The sequence below is a fragment of the Phalaenopsis equestris genome, unplaced genomic scaffold (genome assembly GCF_001263595.1).
Source record: "Phalaenopsis equestris unplaced genomic scaffold, ASM126359v1 Scaffold000002, whole genome shotgun sequence".
In the NCBI taxonomy this organism is placed as follows: Eukaryota; Viridiplantae; Streptophyta; class Magnoliopsida; order Asparagales; family Orchidaceae; genus Phalaenopsis; species Phalaenopsis equestris.
Window position 1 is genome coordinate 70175317 of NW_018164444.1, and position 22755 is coordinate 70198071.

The 22755-nt window shown below is 34.0% G+C and overlaps 1 protein-coding gene across 2 annotated transcripts in view; it reads left to right on the plus strand.

Moving 5' to 3' along the window:
• The window catches only part of LOC110023135 (probable cytosolic oligopeptidase A), a 35746-nt gene extending 14865 nt beyond the window's left edge, over positions 1 to 20881 (plus strand). The window contains exons 8-17 of one of the 2 annotated variants that reach the window (XM_020722392.1): positions 3767 to 3888; positions 4558 to 4665; positions 4780 to 5025; positions 5658 to 5803; positions 7379 to 7496; positions 12893 to 13052; positions 13172 to 13203; positions 17986 to 18051; positions 20383 to 20454; positions 20772 to 20881. In XM_020722392.1, coding sequence (XP_020578051.1) covers positions 3767 to 3888; positions 4558 to 4665; positions 4780 to 5025; positions 5658 to 5803; positions 7379 to 7496; positions 12893 to 13052; positions 13172 to 13203; positions 17986 to 18051; positions 20383 to 20454; positions 20772 to 20852 — 1151 coding nt within the window. In that variant the 3' untranslated portion in view covers positions 20853 to 20881. The remainder of the gene's footprint in view (positions 1 to 3766; positions 3889 to 4557; positions 4666 to 4779; positions 5026 to 5657; positions 5804 to 7378; positions 7497 to 12892; positions 13053 to 13171; positions 13204 to 17985; positions 18052 to 20382; positions 20455 to 20771) is intronic. The other variant, XM_020722401.1, reaches the window with a different exon arrangement.
• Positions 20882 to 22755: the final 1874 nt, after the last annotated feature.

Consider the following 22755-nt stretch of genomic DNA (forward strand, 5'->3'; position numbering starts at 1 on the left):
GGGGGAGGGGCTATGCAAAGGGCTCGGAGGAGCACAAATAAGAAATGAGAGGAACCTAAATGGGGTGTGACTATGATGGAATGAGAGAGTTCCACCCTAGATACATGGGGGGAAACACGAGAGAGAGAGGAAGTTGAGGTGGTGATGCTAGGGTTAGAAAGTTGAAGATGTTGATCTTCACGGTGGAAGACACTCATGGGTGGGTTTATCGTGTGGAGTGATACTTCGCGGTGAATGAGCTCGATGAGGAGAAGAAGCTCACGACAACAGGGTTATGATTGGAGGAGAAAGTCTTATCATAGTTTCAGTGGAGAGAAGTGAGATAACCTATTTTTTGTTGGATGGATTTTAAAGATTGCTTGTTTGAATGTTTCCGATTGCTTGTTTGAATGTTTCCGAGTCATTCGAGAAGGAGATCAGTGCCTAGGAACTAGCTCGCAGGTTTTGTTTGTTTTGATGGTTCAAACGTGTTGATTTGTGAAGGATAATATAAAATCACTTGCCGAGACCTTTGAGAAGAGTGTCAGATAGAATCAGACAGAAGGGAAGCACTCCAGAGCGCAGCCAATGTCTGCAAGCACTTGTGTGAGTGTGTGAGGATTTGAGTTTGTTATTGCTTGTATATTTTCAATGTCATTTGTAGTAGAAAGAAAGACAAGTGTAACATATTTCAAACGATTTCCACTTGATTTTCCATTTCCAAATCTTATTTTTAAACTTTCTAATGAATGAATTGTTTATTGTGTTGTCTCCAATCATGATTATCGAGTAGTTTCTCTTTTCTTCCTTGAACTGATAATTTAGGAATTATGATTTTAATTTTTCTGTTGTGATTAAGTCATAATTTTAAAGTGGCGATGAATTGACCTTCTTTTCTTCATTGAGTTGCAATTTGGCCAATTATATAGTTCAAATGTGCTGTGATCTAGTTGTGTGGGAGCAAACTAGTGGAATAAGTAATTTAATTCACACCAATTTGGGAGAATAGAATGTTGTTTCTAGGTTAGTACAATCTTGAAGGGTAATAAGGGAACTTGGGTTAATCAATTTATTTGGGGAACTAAACCTATATGATTACCAAATCTTTTTAAACGTCTGGGAGGGAATAAGGAAGATTGATGATGATTGTCACTCATAATTTGAATCATATGGTCAAACTTACATTTTTACAAAACCAATTTAGGAGAGAATTTTTCAAGTGTTAGAAAACCTCACCACATTTTCGCCTCACCTCTTTAACTCGACTATGATCTAAATTTTGTTGATGAACTTGATGATTTTAACTAGTCATTGGTTACCAAGTCTCTCATTGAATAGATCATTGAGTTTGTACGGTAAACTATGATTTTAAAAATAGGATTGGACTAACTGGTCCAATCTTTTGGTCGGTTTGGTCCAAGTTTAAAATCATTTTTTGCAAAAGAATTTCTGGAATAGGTGAACTATTTTGATTGTTAAAGAACTAACCAACTCGGTTATTCATCAATTTTGATTGAATTTTAGAAATAAAATATTTATATTAAAAATTGAGAAAGTTATTAAAATTTTATATCCCAAAATTTTAATTTTGAATTATTTTCAAAATATTCAAGTGTGAATATATTGAATAAGTATACTTCATATTGAATTATCTTATTATTGCATTATTATTACATCATTGTTAATTGTATGAAAATAATTTTAATATTATTAGGCCATTTGATTCAACCCTCAATTTAACCCTTAATGAATTGTTGAACTTGAACTTCTCATTTTAGTTTGATGTTCGGCCAGGCTTTTAAAATCTTGATTGAGATTACTCATGAATCAGAGATTGTTTTTACCATATGTACTTGTATCTTTTGTCTTTATTTTTATTAAGATTAAGAAACAGGTTGACTCATAGGTTTTAATACTCTTGCAATATTCTTTTCCAAATATTCAGGTTGATCCACATGTTCAAAAAATATTGTGTAGTTCCTAAGAAGAATTATAGATTTACTTCGTGTTACTATTGCTTCTTATCCATATGACCAAGGGTTGTTTGAAATCAAGATCTCAAGGTTGTATTTATATTCAAACAACTCATTAAAGATTAAGGGATTTTTTTGCGTTTACTAAAAGGAAATTATGCTTCCAAGAAAGGCCCTCTGTATAACTCAGAGGAATTTCTTTTGTCCAAGAGACTTAATGCAACACTGTTAGAAATTTTTTAGAATATTTAACTTTTTGTATTATTTGAGGCATTATTCAATTTTAATTTTTTTAATTATAAAATTATCTCTCTTTATTTGTTGTTAGATTAATTTTTAATTCAATATAATTTCATAACTTTGGTCTTATCTTATAACCTTATTTCTATATGTAAGGTTTTTATGGCTTGTAATTGTAGATTATTTTATTATGAATTGTGGAAGTTTCCTTTTCCACTATTCTATCTCGTTTTTCCTCTCACTTGAATGCTTGTATTTTTCTCTCTTGATATGAACTTTTCAGACGATTTCTCTCCCAAATTTGCAAAGCACACTGGCTATAGTACCCTCACCACAAAACTTGGGCTATAGTTATCGAGCCCTAATTCTGATTTTTTTTTGTCAACATCAGTTTTTGGTTCTGTTTCCTTATATCTTTAGCAAAATAAATTTGATTTAATATGAGGGAAAAATAGATGAAATTCATTATCAACGTCCTATTATGTAATTGGCATCACATTCAATCTTTTTCTCCGTCAACTTGGTTCAATAAAATGGAAAAAAGTTGTAATTTTATTTTAGGTATTCATGCTTGTTGACTTTCTTTTGTTAATTTTGGTTTTTATTTATTGAATGATTCATTTTATGAATTAGATTAGGCTAGCTATATTTTATTGATCCTTACTGCAACAAAAAAAAAATTGTTCATAGGTAAATTAAGGGGTGAAAATTTTTGGTTTTTGGGTCTGGTTCGTTAAATAATTTAAAAATACCAATCCAAACCCTACTCGACCAAAATCTAAACCAACCTGAAAACACCAGGTCTTGACAGATTAATGTCAGGATGATCTAAAATGGACATGGTTAATTCAATATGGACAAAAAAACTAAAAAAAGCAAAAATAAAATAAAATCTTAATTAGTTTGTATGAAAAAGAGTCAAATAATTTTCATCAACCTAACCTTAACCTAATCCATTTCTTATGTCACTTAAGTTGGACTCAAACCTATTCTTATACAGGTTGATGAGAACCCAATTTATTTAATGTTTTTTAAAGTTGGGGTTTTGAGTTTTATCCAATATTGGGAGATTTAGCTAAATTGAGAGCTGGAAATGAGAATTTTAAGATGCATGAAAGACAAAGTCAGGAAGGAAAAATAAGAAACTAAGTAATATGGTTTGAGTAGCTTCTATTAGAAGTAGTTGATAACATAATTGGTTTTGCTTGTATAGTGAAGGCTAAAATGTATGCTATTAGATGGGTAAATAAAAATAATGGTGTCAAAAGATTATGAAGTAAAATTGATAAACCTAAGAAATATGTATGGAAGTTCTTAAAAATAATTTATGACTAATATATTTATCACCTCAAAGCATACTGAACAAAAAATATTGGAATATGGTTACTTATATGGCCCACCCGAAATAGTTGGGACACTGTTGATAATATATGAACAGAACATATCATCATGATTAGATCCACGTCAGGAGTCCAACATATTAAAGGGTTCTTATTTTCACCTTTTCTTTCTAAAATCTATTCTAATTGTTTGAATTAATTACGATAGTAATTGTCATTTTTGATTATTTGCAGACATGGAAGACGTTAAAAAATTTGCTGCAGAGAAAGGTGCTGCAGAAGCTAATGATTTAAGTCACTGGGATGTTAGCTTCTGGAGTGAAAGGCTTCGTGAATCAAAATTTGACATAAATGAGGTAGTTTAGTCTTTTTTTCAATTATTTTTATTTTTATTTATTTATTTATTTATGAATGAGGTAATTTGATCTTTCTTAGCTGAAGTTTCTTTAAAATTTTGTATCATTATGAGTTAGCTTTGTAAATATTGAAATTCTGGCTTATGCTACGTTTGCTTTTGTTAGATCACTAGCAATTCTATTGTTTAATTGTTGTTTGTCTGCATTTCTTCTTGTTCCTAAAGATTGTCTACTACTGGTTTGGTGGTTTAGCTTATAGCCAGAAAATGGGGCATTTATATACATACCACCTAATTCTTATGTATATTGTACATTCATATCTAACACCTAAACTTTGATTATTAAATTTATATTGCCTCGTCTTTCATATTACATAAAAAAACCACTATTTTAACCATTAAGAAGACAAAATAAACCTTTTCATGCATAGTTATGGTGGTAATGACATATCTAAAAATTAAAGTTTAGGTGTTAGATATGTAAATACTTAAGAATTAAGTGGTATGCATCTAATTTTTCAAAAAAAAAAAAAAATCTTGTTGGTGTAACATCGCATCTGTGCTGAATCTTGCTTTAATTGTTTCTTTTTTTGGAAATTGAAGTTTAGGTTTCAGTGCCTTGGCTCCTTATGCAAGTGCCTTTTTTGTTTTTCCGGACATCCATTTACAGGAGGAGTTGCGTCCATATTTTTCACTACCTAAGGTCATGGATGGTCTTTTCAATCTTGCAAATAAACTTTTTGAAATCAAGATTGAGCCTGCTGATGGCTTTGCTCCGGTGAGTCAATTTTTTTTGTTCCCCGTTTAGTATCATCTTGGCATGGTTATTGATGCTTTCTGCAACAAAAAATGCACTGCACTGTCTCAACAAATCAGTTTTCTTTCTTTTCAGGTTTGGCAGCCTGATGTGAGATTCTATTGTGTTAAAGATGCTTCAGCTAATCCTATTGCATACTTCTATTTTGATCCATATTCACGGCCTTCTGAAAAAAGAGGAGGAGCATGGATGGATGAAGTGTTTTCTCGTAGTACGGTGCTTGCACGAGACGGCAGCAAAGTTCGGTTGCCTGTTGCCCACATGGTTTGCAATCAAATACCGCCAGTAGGAGGAAAACCTAGCCTTATGACTTTCCGAGAGGTAGCCTTTTATGACTGTTAGTTATATTTTTATTCTGTTAATATTCTTTCTAATATCTGCTACATGTTATGATTCTAATGTGGATGACACGTGGTTTTTGAGCATGCAAATAATTTAATTTAGTTTTTATTCACATGGTCATATTTTAACTTATTCAACTTTTAATCAACCTGGTTTTACAGTACAGCTAATAATTTAATTTAATTTTACCTGTTTTTATCAGCCCATACAGGACAACAATATTGGCTAGTTTATGGATGATGATAGTCCGCAAAAAGAATAATTTTGTGGCTCATAATTTGCATGTGCATCATCTTGCTTACTTTTGCTATATTGTGCTGTTAATTAACGTAGTTGATGTACATGATTAAATAGACATGATATAGTTAAAACTTTCAATTAAAATTCGAAAAGTGTGACATGCATGATGTGATAATTAGCTTTTAAATTGGTTTTTAATTCTAATTTAAAACAATCATGTCATGTAGCAACCATATAATTCACGAAGTGTTCCTTAGTTCAATGTGCCTTATTTTAGCATATATAATGATGGGATATATGTGCTTTTGACATATGTTACCTATCTTATAATATTTCCATAGGTTCCTCACTATTTTTTCAATTATATGTAGGTCGAGACCGTCTTTCATGAATTTGGTCATGCACTACAACATATGCTAACCAAACAAGATGAAGGGTTGGTTGCTGGAATTAGGGGAATAGAATGGGATGCTGTAGAACTTCCCTCTCAGTTCATGGAAAACTGGTGTTACCAGAGGTACTGGATAGATTGAGATATTAGCTGGTCATGTGTATATTTATCTATTTCACATTATAGTCAACTAACAAATAACAAACGCTTTACATATTACATCTAGCTTTGCTATTGAATTAGATGGTTGGATTTTAGTGTCAGAAAATTCTATTGAACTTATAAAATGCATGTTTTATAACTTAAGATGCCTGCCAATTAAGTGATATGAATAATATTATTTGGCTTGATATTAATGAAATTATTGAATGGGTGAATTATTGCATGGGTGAACTATAGAAGCAGTCAATGAATCAGTGCTTGGATAAAAAATGAAGGTAGAAGAGGCTTGAATGGAAGAGAGATCCACCCTAAATGTAAGCATAAATTAATATGGTCATCCAAAGGCTTCCATGAACAAAGTTTAGGTTGAAACCTTAGGAAGCACTTAACATGAATGAATGGAAAATAAAGATTCATAAGATCAATCTTAAATAGTTGATGCTAATGATGATGATCCACTTATAATCCATATTTGAAAGGCTTCCATTTTGGCATTATTTTTTTCCTTTTTCAACCTCTAGGAATTTAGTAAAGCTCTTTTAGATTGTACATCTCACTTTGGTGTTTTTTATATATTAATTTATGTATTTGCAGGGTAATGGCCATTAAGCATCTCTAAATTGTTGGAAATCCCTTCGTTTTTTTAATTTTTGTTGTAATTGGGGTTTGCCAAAACTAGTCGTACTTGGTGGAGCTTTGTGTGCCAAAGCTTTGTGTATATATGCATAGGCCAAATTAAGAAGCAGGCGCTTTTTCCCTTCAAGCAAAGGTTTCTTTACCTACTTGAAGGAGTGAATTAGTTGGACTTGTTATTTGAAGTCCAGGTAGCAAAATCCTAGTTCAGTTGGGGATTGGAAAATACCCACATTAAACTTGTAGGTAAAATTAATTTTATAATTAGGAAGGAAAAGGGGCAGGCCTAAGGTAGTATGGAGAAATTGTTCAAAATAATTTGGGAAGAGTTGGTTTTGATACCTAAGGCAACGCCCAGCACCTGGCCCTAGTTAGCTTTTACTATATTTTTTGGGGATGTTCAAATTGGCAGCTGTCACCTAACCATAGAAGACAGGACAGGCAGGAAATCTTGTTAAATTTTACTTTAGTTAGGCTTACTTCCGTGGGCTATCTTAATTCCTCTTGGGCTTTCTTGTTGAGCTCAAGTTAATTGCTAGTTAAAGGAACCTTCTAATGCAATATATCCAGCATTCATAGCCAAGGGTTTTTCCACAGTGCAGAAGCAGAGAAGCTGCGTCAAAGATTACGCTTTGGCTTGTGATTAAGTGGTCTATATTGTTTCTCCCCCTCCCAGGTTTAGGTGATGGAATTTCCATAAAATCAACTTGTTTTGAGCGTGACACTTTTTATGGTGGAAAAAAGCTTCCTTTTTTAAAGGGAGTGATACCGACATTGAATATATTCTTTGTTATGTTCTTTAATGTGGGTTACTAAGCATTTTTCAGGAAAAAAAAGGTGTTTCCTTTTATATTAAATATTTCTGTGTGCAAGCAAAATAACTTCTTTCTACTTCTGATTTGGTAGGGATACATTATTGAGCATTGCAAAGCATTATGAAACTGGGGAATCTCTACCTGAAGAAGTTTATCAAAAGCTTCTTGCTGCAAAAACTTTTCGTGCTGGCTCATTGAGTCTTAGACAGGTCGGTATTGCAATTCATCCAAAATTAGTCCGAGCAGGAGTGCTATTATGATCCTATTAGCGCAGCAAGACCTGTATTTTGTCCTTTGTTATGTCTTTAATTTTAGCATGACTTAATCGGAATGGGTTTTAGTCTTTTTTTGTCTACTTCTTTTCTAAGGGCTGTTGTCTACGTTCATTACATTAGGCTACTTTCTTCTACTTGTTTGTTTTTAAGTTATCTGACATTTGACTTTGAATTGATTTCATCTTTATATCTTTTCTACTATAAAAAATAAAAGCATAGATTTTGATTCAAATATGCAATTCACGAGTGAGCCACCAAAGTTCTCATAAGCTTAATTAGTTTTGCTATGCTCCCAGAAGAGCTTGATAAGGACAAACCACTTAACTAGGCTCATATCTATACTCCATTGCCTCTAGGCACGCTTATTCCTCATTCTTGAACCAGTTTTATTTGATCTTGTAGATGCTAATGGTATTCCTACTCAAACATTTATGGATCTCAACTTAACATAAGTTGAAGTGCCTTATGGATCTCTATGTAATTTGCAAGGGGTTCAAGACTAAACTGGGCTATTTAAATTTTTTTTCTCTAAATTTAAGATAAAATAAATTATATTTTGTTATTTCTTCACACTTAAGCCTAAAACAAGCAAACCAAGAAAAGGAACAAACCGGTTTATATTATATATAATTGTGGGTTCCGAAAATTTCGATGCCACTGAAGATATACATGCCCGAGCCTATCCGAGAGGAGATACAACGAGAGATCCGCCAACTTCAGCGGAGGCTTGCGGACATTGAGGATAAATTCAATAAGAGGTTACCCTAGACCGTAATCGGGAGCGTTGACGGAGGTAACAAGAGAACTTGATGTTGAAGCAGGAGATATCGCCAGTTCCTATGAGCTTACCACAGACAGACCTTTAGCTTCAAAGGTGGATAGGCCACAGTACCGAGCTACCCCCACATCTTACAGGCATATTTCAACCTCAAGATCTTGCAGTCAGAATACACCCACAAGCGGACCCAAGACAACCCTGTCAGAGGAAAAACTGATTCAAAGTGGAGAACAAATAAAACCAATTCACATCCCCAAATCTATCACAACCAGGAAGTGTTGCAAGTGTACGAATTTTGGCATGTTGACTGCACAACTAGGGGGTGATTTGTTTCACTGAGCAGAGTGTTGTTGAAAAATTTGGGCAATGACAATTGATCCGAGAAATGATGAAGACTTCAGAGAGGATTCCCAACTTGCAGCCAACGAGGAAGAGATGCTATCAATTCCATTTGACACGAGGAGAGGGATTATATTTGAGGTAACAGTAGCTGTTCTAGATGGTAGTGACTTTGATGTAAGGGGCATTCATGCTCTATGAGATTGTGGTGCCTCGAGCTACCGTTGGGCATCTGTTCAGAGGAACATCAACAAAATTGACTTTGGATGTCCAAAAGGACCATGAGTTTAAAGGGTCGATACTAGACACCAGTCAATTTCAGTTAAACGAATTTTTGGCATTTCAGATATATAGTTTGCCTCCGGAGTTGCCCCTTCGGATGGAGGCCCAACCTGTCAAAGATGGGAATATTTTAAGTTACTTTTAGAAGGTAGTCGTGAGTCATATGGGGATCAAAATCGGTTCAACGATGTTCCTCCTGACAGAATATCAAGCGGGATGGATGAACCTCAATGGTGGGAATTAGCTTAGGATCCTTAGGAGGAAGAATATTTTACCATGGGATCCAGGTTTTTTCTTAGAAGAAAAGGCCTCTCATGAGTGGTTACACGTCAGGTTGGCCCAACCTGCTAAAGATATCGTTCCAGAGTGACACCCTTTTACATCTTTGTGTATCAGACACATCCAGCCGAGTCCGGGGAGTGGAAGAAGCATATTATATATTTACTTGCTCAAAATTTTGCTCTGGAGAACCTACATCGTTGTGTACCATCGACTTCGATCGTGCCAAAAGAGGACGGATACCTTTTCTATCAAGATGTTTATTGGAATTACACTACTTATAGGGTTGACTTACCGAGATCTTACAACATGACCAGCCTAACTATTAGGAGACAAAAAGCTTCGACTAATGAGGTTGAAGCTCCCCTAACTTAGCAAGTCTGATGCGGGGTTTTGGGGCGGGGCCGGTCCGACAAGAGAGGGTTTGGTTCAGTAGGAAACTGAGCCGACCCCTCTTCATATTTTCATTGGGCGGAAATTATTCCCACCTTTTTGGTTTCATTTCCCGCCTATCTATCTTTTTTTTATATGTTGTTTCACTGTTTTAGAGTTATGTTCTAAGAGTTTGTTTTCAGGTTTCTGTTAAGGATAGTCGTCAGCATCCTCTTTTCTTCTTCCAAGGCTATATTCGAGGATAAGTGATGCTCCGGCTGTATCTCGCTCCAAGGTGGTGCTATCTTTGATGTTTCTCTCTTCCGCATCCTCCCTTCTGCCTCCGCTGTACTTGATTCAGCACGCCAAAGACAACAACTCTGTTGTCTTCTGCAGTTCCCAAACCTTCCTTCTTGTTGTCTACAACTTGCACCCTACTTATTCCAATGACCATCTACAGGATTCCCTACCGCCCAATCAGGAAACCGCCTGTTGTATTGGCAGTCACCCCACAAGCCTGTTGTCGTCGCATTCCTTCCCTCCCACACCAGCTGCAACTGTTACTCCTCAACCCCCCTTCCAACCTACCGTTTATTCCCTCCCAGCTTCTCTACCGCCAGCCTGTCACCCCCAACTCTCCTGATATCATCCCAGCCCACCTAGCACCCCAACCCTCGCACCCCTACAACGTTCCTAAGCACTCCCTCTTGTTTCCAACTTGCTCCCTTCCAACCGACCACCGACTCTCGAACCGTCATCTCCCTAAGAGTGTTGTTTTTGTTGTCATTTATTTTTTGTGTTGTGTCATTGTGTTCTTATTTTGAGTGTCGTTATTCATAATACCTTTTTGAATGCCATCAATAACAATTTTGTTTTATATTGTGATTTGAGTTAACTCCGATATCAGAGATTATCAATGTTCAATGAGCTTGTGAAGCTGCAAATGTTGGCCATTGTAGAGACGCATTTTGCATCAAGCATAATCATGCTTAGGTGGGTCAAAGTAATCAAACAAGGGTTACAACTAATGATGATCAGTGACAAGTGGAATTTGTACCATGAAGATAATATAAACAAGGCAAAATTTGTGAAGAAAAAAATTTTGGATGATGTGTGATCAGATAAACTTAATTATATTATTGATTTTACAGAATTTGCATATGACATGTTGAGATTGGCTGATACAGATAAACTTTGTCTCCTTATCTACAATATGTGGGATTCTATGATGGAAAAGATGAAAGATATTATATATCGAAAGGAGGAAAAGGGCGACAATGAATACTCTAATTCTTATAAAATTTTATATGAGATTTTAGTAGAACGATATAATAAAAGCAATTCTATTCTTCATTGTTTAGCATACTCTCCCAATCCAAGATATTATTTGATTTGATGTCTATTCTTTATTAATCTTAACTTTTATTAATTTTGTCACTTATAAGTGCATTTTTTATTAGATGTTATTGTCATGATTGGTTGAGTGAAACTCCAAATTGTGTTGCTAACACATAAGGATATGGAGATATCAATTGAGAGAAATAAATGCTATAAGAGGATTTTCCCAAATATTGAAAAAAAGGCCAATTGTTAATTTGAAGTCTGCTAATTTTTCTGGATTTAGTGGCGCTTTTGCTGATCAAACTCCATAGCTTCTAGAGGTCATGTGACAAAATTCGTTGGGGAAGTGGCGACAACTCGGTTGTTGTGATGGAAGATCGACGATAGAGGTCATGTGACAGATTGTGACAGCCCGTACACAGTAGTTTGACAACAATGGTCGGGTAGCAGTAGTTTGGCGATGGGGGCTACTTGACAGTAGTGGCAACGGAGGTGGTCGAACAACGGTGATCTAGCGGTGGCAATGATGGTGATCGGACGTTGTTGTTTCGTCGATGGTGGCAGCCTAACGACGATGGTCTAGCAGCGACTACAATGGTGGTCAAGCAATGATTCTTCGATGATAGTGGTGGTCTGACAGCAGTGGTCCACGACAATGGTCTGTCGATGATAATGGTAGTGGTTGGGTAGAGGTGGTTTGACGGTGGAGGCGACGCAACTGCGGTGGTCAAAAAATGATGTTAGTGGTGGTTGAGCAATGGTGATGATGGTGACGACCCTACGACAGTGGTCTGACTGTGGTGGAGCTCTGGAACCTTAGAAATTTTGGAGCGCCTTCAATTTTTTCCTCCCCCTCCATAAAGGGAGTGAGACTCTATTTATAGATTTTGAGAGTGTCATCCATAAATATTGTTAGACTCTAGATCACTCTATCGGACGACATAAAATGTTTGATCGAATGATATTTTAGGGGCATATGAGTTATTTAGTAATCAGAATTAAGCGATCTTAGGCTTGTTGGATTCGCCTCATCAAGACGCTCGATCTGGCTATAAATTTGTCAGATTTTGAGAACATTTTATCCCCTAAAATATGTCTCAAATATTCTTACTATAGTTCAAGTGCATGATCTGAGCTCACTTGGACCCAGATCGAGCTATGCTTGATATCAACCGACTCGTCTATTAAGACACTTCATTTCAATTGGAGTATAGGTAATTAAATTTTTTAGAGTTCTCTGTCTCAATGTGCATCTAGTCTTCCTGCATGATTAAGATAATTTTTTTAGAACATATCAAGAATAAAAACCAATAATAATTAAATTGAAAAAGAATCCTGGAAAAGATGAGGAAAATGATCTCTACATAAGATCATGACATTTAAGCAAGGGTTGCCCATCTGCTTTCGATCTATTGATCACTGAGAACTGTTCCAAAAAAATTTATTGCCAATGCTATTCCTTGTCAAGAAGTTTATGTAGTGAACTTTGAAAACAGTTGGATATGCTATTAGCTTTTAACGATATATCTCGTCAGTGCTGCTCCTGTATTTGACCATAAAATTTACTGCTTTTTTAAGGCGAAGAATGAAATCAATCTTCATTTTTATCATAATGTTGTTTGCTTCTGGGAATTTTGATGCAAATAAGTTTTTCTGTCCTGTTCTAAGGAAATCTTTTGTCCTCTTCATGCTTAGTTTAATTCGCTATATGAGCCATTTTCTATGCCCCTGCCCTATTAGTATAGATTCTATGATGGTTCAATCTTGAGACAAATGTTTTCTACCTTTATTTGCTTGAGTTTTTCATGCAAGTTTATCAAATTTTTTTTTCTTACTTAACTAGACTTTTGTGTGTGCGGTTACTTGGGCCTCTTATTGGAATTTTTTTATTCGTCTGATGTATTCTATTTTATTTTGCTCAACTTTTCACATTCGGCAGATACGATTTGCTAGTATAGATTTGGAACTGCATACAAAATATATTCCTGGCGGGCCTGAATCAATATTTGATGTTGATCAAAGAGTAGGGAGTAAAACACAAGTTATTCCTCCCTTGTTAGAGGACAGATTTCTTTGCAGTTTCAGCCATATATTTGGAGGTTTTCCTTACTATTTTCTTCATTAATTTTTTTACTGTTTCTTTTTTTTTTTTTTTTTTCTAATCCAAAATTTTTTGTGTTTTTTTTTTGTGTTTAATTCTATTATGGGTGCCTTGTAGGTGGATATGCAGCTGGATACTACAGTTACAAGGTATGGAGCCTCGAGCCTTGATTTTTCCTCTTTGCTCTTGTCATTCATTCATTTCTTATTCTTTCTTAAGTAATGGGTATTGGAAAAGTGTTCTTGGGCACTCAACTATAATTAACTTTAATTTTAATGCGAAAATGGAAGATTTCTTGTATTGTAATTTGTGAAGTCCTGTGCTTTTAGCATTATCTTGATACTCACAAATTCAATCTCTAGGTCAATCATGTCAATCAGGGAAGCCTCAAAATAGGAGATAGTTTTCTTAGTAGTATATAAAATAAACGTGCTTACTTATTACTAAATCAATTTGGTAAGTACAATTTATTGATAATTTTATTGATGATGCTATGAGTATGTTGATATATTAAGTTTTCGTGCTTTATTTGGGTACTATATTTTTATCTTATTTGTTAAAAACTTATGTATCATATAGTTAAATATGTGGCACCGCTCTAGAGCTCCTAAAAAGTGAAAGTGTTTTGATGCACTAGTAGGGGTGTTGTAGAGGGGTAAGGTGAGAGGATTATGTTTAAATGACGAGGTTTTGGAAGGGATAAGTACGATTCAGCTGCTGTCTATGGAGGAGGTGATGCGTCCCTGGTGTGTACTATTTTTTTTGCGTGTTTTATGTCAATTTAAATCCCCGGTAACAGTGTCAAAAACTTGGCCCGTTCCGAAATTATGCAATAATTTAACTTTAAAAAATATGGCAAAAAACTTGGCCCAATTTATATTAAGTAGTTAATGTACAAAATTGAAATGTTATATAAAATATATAAATATTATAAAATATATAAAATAGTTCGCACACTAGTGGTTCTACGCAAGTACACGTATCGCTTTAAGTAATATTGGGTTTTTTTTAAAAACCAAAGTATCAATCCTACAGAGAAGCGCAGTAAGAAATCTCTTAGGCTAACTCTAGTCTACTACTATCGAGTCTTAGTTTGGAAGATGAAAATTCTTATGATAATACATAAATCACAACTATAAAAATTAAAGTAAGAAAGAAAAGTTAAAATGAGTTTAATGAATTTTAACAGAAATGTAACTAAAAGAACTAAGTTTACTCAACTAATTTCTGAACTTCAGAGTTAAATTTACTAAGACTAAACAAAGTTTTGTGAGGAAGAGTTCAAATATAAGAAAACATCATTCCTCTTTATGATGAATATATGGATTTTGAAGAAATTAAAATCATTTGAAAATATATAAAAATTATTTTGTGTCAAATAGGAGCAATCATATTATTTACCCTCTTTCAAGTGCATAAATAACATTGACTAATCCAGAGTTTGATCCTTAATTCCGTGATTAGGTTGGGAGGATACCGGCTGCCACTCCAGAGCTCCCACTACTCCCTCTCATGAGGGCTAACAATTTCGCATTAGTTTTCAATCAACTTGACCAAATTGAGGATTTTAATCTATTACATTAAAATTTTCAATTCTGCGTACGACAAAATATATTTCCCTATTTATTTGCACTCAACACCATGGATGACATCTTCTCCCATGGAATCGAATGTGTCTCACTATGTTGTAGAAATCATAGCCTTTTCAGATCATATATTTCTCAACACATTGTAACATTTCAATTGGTCATATCAAAAAGTAAATGAAGATCGAAGTTCAAATCATTACAAATTTTTGACATTTAAAATCTTTTGACATTTAAAATTGACATTTAAAATCTTTTAAAACAAAATCATTTCTTCACAAAACTATATCTCAGAGTAAGTAGAAGGATAAAAAAAACTACTCAGAATTCATGAGTAGAATACGACAAAACACGGATTTCATGTATAAAAATAAGTTTACAAAACAAATAAAGAAAAAAACACAACTTATCTCACACTCATTCTCAAGCAAATCCCTAAAAGTTCCTTTTAAGCACTTTCTCTACTTTACAATCACACTTAATTCTCTCCTAGAAATGTAATGAAGAAGAAATCTCTCACCTTCTCTCTTCTCTTACAACTCTAGAAGAAAATCCTCTCTTCTCCAAAACCTTCCTCTTACTCTCACGCCACACTCATGCCCTAGGCTCCTCTTCTTTTTAATTAGGGATTGCCTCCTTTAAAAAAGAATTCAAAATTTCCTCTCAAATTCTCTTCAAAAATCACACCTTTTGAATCTCAAAAGACATGTCCATTCATTCAAGAGACACATCCCTTCATTAAAGTGTATTCCAAAGTGTCTAGATGCATTGAATAAATACATGGGGCGTTTGAATCATTTGGAGCCTTCAAAATCCGCTCAAAATTTGTCACGTACCGCCTTAATCTATTTTATATCGTCTCAGGCGCCTCAAGCGCAACCCTGCAACAGCTTCACCGTTTTGCTCTGTTTGACTTCGTTTCGCCCCGTTTCAGTTGTGTTTCGCTCCTAACAGATATACCTACAAAATAAGCATTAAAATAACTTTTTTTTAAAGTGTAATTTTATTCAAAAAAATGTGAGAAATATAAAGTAGATTAAGCATAGAAAGACATATCAAAATGTGTCAAGCCATAGTTTTTCTTCTTGCTCGTTTTTACTCCAAATTGCACCATTTTACTTCATTTTCTCTAAAAGTTCATTTCTTGTACCTGAAATAAAAAATATGCAAAATACATTCCTTTAAAGTATAATCTCATTAAAAATCATTAAAATTGAGCATAAAATATATATGAAAGAGTCAGTAATTTTTAGGCGTGTTGGGAGGCAGCGGAGAAGTAGATATGGTGTTCTTGGCGATGTTACAAACATTGAGGACATTCCACCATTTGCACTCTAACAAGATACCCCTACTTGCAAAAGCAAGGATACATTGCTTCTAAAGGTGAAAAATCTCGAAGTAACACAATAACAGACAAGTTGTCTCCACCAGTCCAAAGCAAGCAATATATAATAGAACTACCTAAGAAACTCTTAACCTAATTAAAGCAAGTGAATAGAAGCCCTAAAGGACTGGCTGACCCAATAGGGTTTGGGAAAAATCTGAACCGAACCGATCTAGATTATGAAGAACCAACCTGGGATGGAAATATTGGGTTCACTCCTGCCAGAACAGATAATGTTGCTCCCGCTTCACTCCCCATGCAGGAGGGGCTTTGCTTTCATCAGCGAAATCACTTAAATCATTATAGCATGCCGAAAATCAGCAACATTGAAGAATAGCAGAAATATTTTATTCTCCCGATAGATGAATCTTACAACTAATCTTCTCGTCAACTCTGCATGGATCGTCAGTTCTAGGCTTGATCTTTCCAAATGAACTTGCTAAATATCACTCCATATTTAGCCTTACACCAATTCACCTTCCTCCAAGACCATGACTTTCCTGGACTTGTTAATGTGCTTCTAATACTTGGTTTTACTTGATAATTTCTTACTTTAATAGAGGCTATTTAAAAGCAGTTTTAAATGCATTTTTCGCAGTTTATTTGAATAAGGGTATAAATAAATTAAAATCAACAAAACAAATTACAAGATATGATTTAGCCGATATGAGTCCACCTATTTTAGGGAGGAAGATGTCATAGGCGTGAGAAATGTTGTAAAAAAGAGAAGGCACGGATTTTATTTTGGGGCATTAAAGAGTGTTACATACTCTTGAGACCGCATCTAGGCGGTTTAGGGGTGTACATCTGGTAGAAACGACGACTTGTTGCACCTGTTTCTTGCTCCTTTTTTATTTCTTTCCACATTTCGAGGATTGCTCGCCTTTTTTTGCCTGAGGTCAGGCCTTAAAAATACTTTTTAATGCGCCTAACCTGGCACAAATACAAGGATAAGCAATTTCTAATATAGCCGGCGGGAAAACAACTGAGGATCATGGATAAATATTGTAGCAACTACTAGAAGGTAAAAAATTACTAACCAAATATAGGAAAACTGAAGAAATCGCTGGTTCTACCTGTCTCTGAATTCAGAGGGACCACTGGTTCTTACCAAGATGGACAGGGGAGGAAGAGTATGCGGTCGAGAGAGCAATTGGGTGATTTATTTATTTATTTTTCTTGGGGAGTTTTCCAGTGTAAAATGTGTCTGTATGGTTCCTAGCCAAATAGTGACATTTTTTCTATGGCTCGTTTAGCTTCTTGCAAGTTAAAGGAATGTTTGAGAATTGGATGTAATTAGAAGAAAGCATAGTTTATACCCCAAAAAACTCCTATCATCTAAGGTTTCAATTGTTGATTACAAAATGAGTGAAATTGAAACCATGATTGAAGATTTTGCAATAAGGCCCCTGAGGGCTTGACCCGCCCAACTAATGTAGGCAAGGTTGTAACAGCCTTTCTTCAGTTTTCTAACACTTTTATGGCTTCGAAGTCAAAAAACTCTGGCATCTGCTGACTATGCTATGGTGTGTTGCAACTGATCTGTGCCCAGCTCTCATTACGTTATGGTTATTGCCAATTTAGTTTCATGGACTGATAGTTGGGCTCTAGCCAAAAAAAAAAAAAAAAAAGTTCAGAGCAGATATTCATCCGCTTAAGCAATGGATTGAAATTTATTGTTAAAACTGCAGCCGAACCAGTAGTTTTTCAATTTTTTCATTCAGAAGTAAGATTTGCAAATTTCGTTATAATTTTAATCTTCATTCAACCAAATGAGACCTTATTACAAATATGACAAGATTTCAATTTATCATTATTAATTCGGTAGGTGAACATTTTCCCTTGATGTTTCATTGATCATTGCCTGCTTGTTCTAGAAATTTATTTAAAAGTTTTCTTGGGTTTTCTTCTGCTATCTATTCAATGGAAAATAAGAAGATATATATACATTGAACTTTCAGTGGGCCGAGGTGCTGTCTGCAGATGCTTTTTCGGCATTTGAGGATGCTGGGTTGGACGATGACAAGGTAATAATTTGTCTGTTTATATGTGTCAAATTATTAACTCATATGGCATACATATAGCTAATTGATAGGTTCGAAAGGTCTTGATTTCATAATTTAGTCTTTTAAATAACCTCAAGACATTTCCTTGTTAATGAATTGAAATGATCTTGGTTTGGTTGGAGATCTCACTTCTCTACTTGGCTTTAGTTTTCAAAAATTTTGTTGTGGTTTGATTCTTATCTTTCTGGTTGATAAATCTTGCTATTGGTTCTAAATTAGAGCTTTGGATTGTATTTATTGATTCTTAAGTTCTCTTTTGTTTTCAGCGTAATGGGTTGAAAGTAGAAGAAATGCATGTAAAATGGTTTTATGTCGCAGGTTTACCACAAACTTACTTGATCTACTTCGACTTCAGCCTAAACTTGTCATTTCTTTGTTCTGACTAAAATTCAGGAAATTGGAATCCGTTTTAATGTTAATAGCAAAAGTAGACACTAAAAGAACACCTTAATTTTCTTTGCTAAAACTTTTGTTGGTTATAGCACGCCTAGAGGCATTGTTGTTTTTAGCGCGTGGTTAGGGTTGTAATCGAGCCGAGTCGAGCTATGTATATCATAGTTTGGACTTGGCTTGGTTTAATTATAAATTGTTTATGTTCGGCTTTAGCTTGTGTCGAGCTTTTACATATTATTCAAGCTTGACTTATTTAATTTTTTTAATGTTTGAACTTGATTTATTTATGGCAAGTGAGCGAGTATTTAAACGAGTTAATAAATGAGTTAGAAATTCAAATGAATATCTAAATTTTCATATAAATAATATAATAAATAATTTTACGAATCTAAATAAATAAACAATTAAATAAATCATATAAGCAATTATACTAACCCATATTTAAATAATATATGATATAATAAATGAGATATCATCAATTTTTCTATCAATTTATTTAACAAAATATTTATTGAATAATAAATAAATTTATTTGTGAACAAAAATAAATAAGTTTTATATTTTTAAAAGTATTCAAAATTATTTATTTTTTAATTTGAATGATTATCATCGAATCTTTACCAAACGGAATTTTTAATTGCTAATCGAGTCTTGGAATTTAAATAATGAATAATTAATAATAATAATAAATATATAAATAGTAATTAATCTAAAAATATTTTTAATATGATAATATATTACTATTAAATCTATAATTAAATAAATTCTAGCTAACCAAATTTTATTTAAATAATATACCGTATATGATAAGAGCTATATTCGGGATGTCAATTAAGCACTTAGTGGTGGTGAAGCTCAACAGCAACTCCATTGATGCAAACCAAATTTTTGATGGGGATAACAATGATTCTATGTTTTGCCAATAACTCGATAAATTGATTGAGAGAGAGAGAGTTCATGATTTAGTTTTGGGGAGGCTCACCATATTTTCCATTTATATTCTAATGTCTCTAAATAGAACTTTTTATAGAAAAATAAATCATTTTATGACTCAGTGACCTCCTATTAAGTATCTCATAACCTTAAATCATACAATTCATTACAAGTATATAACCACTAATCCATAATCTATTATAGATCCCTAATAGATTGTTTATTGCTTTAGAATGCCATTGGATCTTTGTTTAACTGATGGGCAAAATAACCCTCTAATTTCTCTACAAGGTTTCAATGATCGGTTAGCGCAGCACACATAGCCTGTCGGTCAAATTATGCATCTCATTTCATTTTTCCTAGGCTATTGAGTGAAGCAGAAGTGGGTAATCTTACAATTTCGTATTTTATATTTGCAGTTAATCAATCAAAATTTGAATTAATGAAGCTTAATTAATGCTCAATGTCCAAGTTTGACAACATGAAAAATTCCCGTATTTAATTCCCTTCTGTTATAGATGCCAATTTTGACGAGCTCGAGGTGAGCTGGGGACTAGAGGAAGAGCTATATACTTCAGTGTACATAGCTGTTGAAGCTTTAGCTTTGTTTCTGGTTTAGTGAATCGATCTGCTGTAGCTGTTTAATTTTAATGGTGTTTCATTTCTGTGTATTTATTCATCTGTTTGCTGTAGCTGTTTTTTACATTATTTGCTCTGCTTCAGAAGTTGAGATCACTTATTAGGATCTGTTCATGTTTCTTTACTACAATCATGAAGATCTTCTTGAAATAATTCATGATTCATAGCAGAACCAAGCAAATTCAACAATTTGAATCTTCATGTATATTTTCCAGAGTTTCTTTCTACCATTGCCATACATTTTCTTTAATTTCTCTGAAATTTTAAATCTAATTCATGTTTAATGGATTAAAAAAACTTTTAATTTTTTCTCATCCAATTTGATAGGCTATCAAGGAAACTGGTCAGAGGTTCCGAGACACCATTCTCGCTCTTGGAGGTGGGAAACCTCCACTTGAGGTAAGATAAACACGTGGCTTTATATCATCCTTATCCTGGGTTATTCTACAGTTAGGAAGATTTACATACATACCTCTCAGGGTGTGTTTGGGGCAGCTTATTATACAGATAAGCAGCTTATCATGAAACGCGGTCTGCGGGTAAGACGCGGGGTTCGACCCGCGACCTGCTTTTGGTATAAAAACTCAACCGCGTTTTCGGATAAGCTGTTGAAACGGGCCCTCAATTTGTATGTATTTACATATCTAACACCTAAACTTCAATTTTTACATATTTTCCTTTTTATTTAACTCTATTTATTTGGCTCCTTTGATCAGGTTTTTGTGGAATTTCGGGGAAGAGAACCATCGCCTGAAGCCTTACTCAGACACAATGGATTGTTGCCTGTTGCTGCTTAAACTGCAACATTTTATGATTATGTTTTTCCAAAAGACCATCTATCAACTGCAATCAATATTTCAACCAAGTCCCATTCTATGCCTCTGTTTTAACTATTTAATGTTGCGCTGCAAATAAATTGTTTGGGAGATTTGCTTGCATCCCACAATCCTTATGTATCAACATATTTAGCACCTAAAATTTCATATTTCATATTTATATTATAACATTTTATTGTCATAAGTTAATGAATGAAGAATGTGTATTTCACTTGTAACAAAAATTATGAATGTGCATTTCATTGTAATCATGATGAATTGTTATGCGGTTTTTGATGTGTGTTGTTACACCGTCTTCGGAGGACATTGTGACACCTTATTCAATGTGTTGTTGTGAAATGTTGTGGGTGATGCACTACTTCGTAGGGTGCTTATTGCATTAAGCAGATGGTGATCGATGATAGTCGATGGTGATGGTGGCCAACGAGCGGTGATTGATGGTGGTTGGTTGTTGCGGGAGCAAGAAGCATTCGTCGGGTTTTCTATCCAAAATTGCATTGGAATTTGATGAAGAGAGTAGGGCTCTATTCGATAAAATATTGGAGGGGCCCTCCTGCAAGGAATAAATCAGGACCACTCTTTTGAATGGATTGGCAAAATTTCTTTGATCAGACGAAGTTTTGTAGATATATGTGTGCCTTATCGATGTCAATATATGGCGATCTTATGTTCGTCAGATTTGTTTTATCGAGATGCTGGATTTGATCACAAGTTTGTTAGATTTAAAATTCATTTGATCTTTCAACTAGTCATATAAAGCTTTCAAAAATTGTTTAACAACTTGAATTATGCTTGATTTTATTCGGATTATACTAATTTTAGTGTTATTAGGTTCGTATTGTTGAGTTGGTCAGTTTGATTCTAAATTTGTTGAAATTTTAGTTCTAAATGTTTTTTAATTTGAGTTTAAAATTTTATTGCTTAAAAACTACTATGAAATTCATACTAACCTTCTCGAGATTTTTTTTCAAATGACCAAAGTTATTAATGAATTTTCACTAACAATTTAATTTTATTTCATAAAAATTTCTTTATTTATTTTTTCACATTAAAAATTTAATGAAATTGAAATCAAATTATTTGTCAAATAACTTAAAAATTATGGAAATCTGCTTCAAAAGGCGTGTAATAAAAAGTTATTTATATAATTTTAAATATATATTATTATTATTGTTATTATTATTTAATTTTAGTGTATTTTAATCAAGCAGTCAATTTATCTTCAGCCTAGCTGCCCAAAGGACTTGCTTCTTCCTTTTCTAAATGCAGAACAGCTGGCATCATTTGGACCGAGCTGTGGTTTATCTCAAAGCACAGCTACGTGGACATTAATTTATTTTAAATTTTCAATCAATGTATTGATATATTGATTGAAAATAAAATAAAATTATAGCCGTTGCTGTCATCTTTTCCCGGTCTTCTCTATCTTAATTTCATTATAATAAAAATCACATCATTTTCAATAAAAGCTCTATAAAATAAGTTATATATATATATATATATATATCACCCAAATAAGGGAAAATTTTAAATTAAATTATATTAGTAATATTTTATTTTAATAGTAATAATTAAAAAAAATAAAACAAGGATAAGATCGAGTGTAGAGTAGAAAATTTGTTAGAAAATAAAAAGAAAAACTGGGTGGGCCAGTGGGCTAGTGGGCTAGTGGGCCGGTTGCTTGACTTTAAACAGACTTTAATGTATACTTTTTGCTGACGTACTTTAACAATTTAAAATTGGTTTAGGAGTTTGATAAACCATAATTAGGAGAGCTCTTAACCACCGTCTCAAGGATCACATGCTCTCCGGCTTCCGAGAAATTATCATCAACTCAACGACAAATTGTTATTTGCGGTCGCTA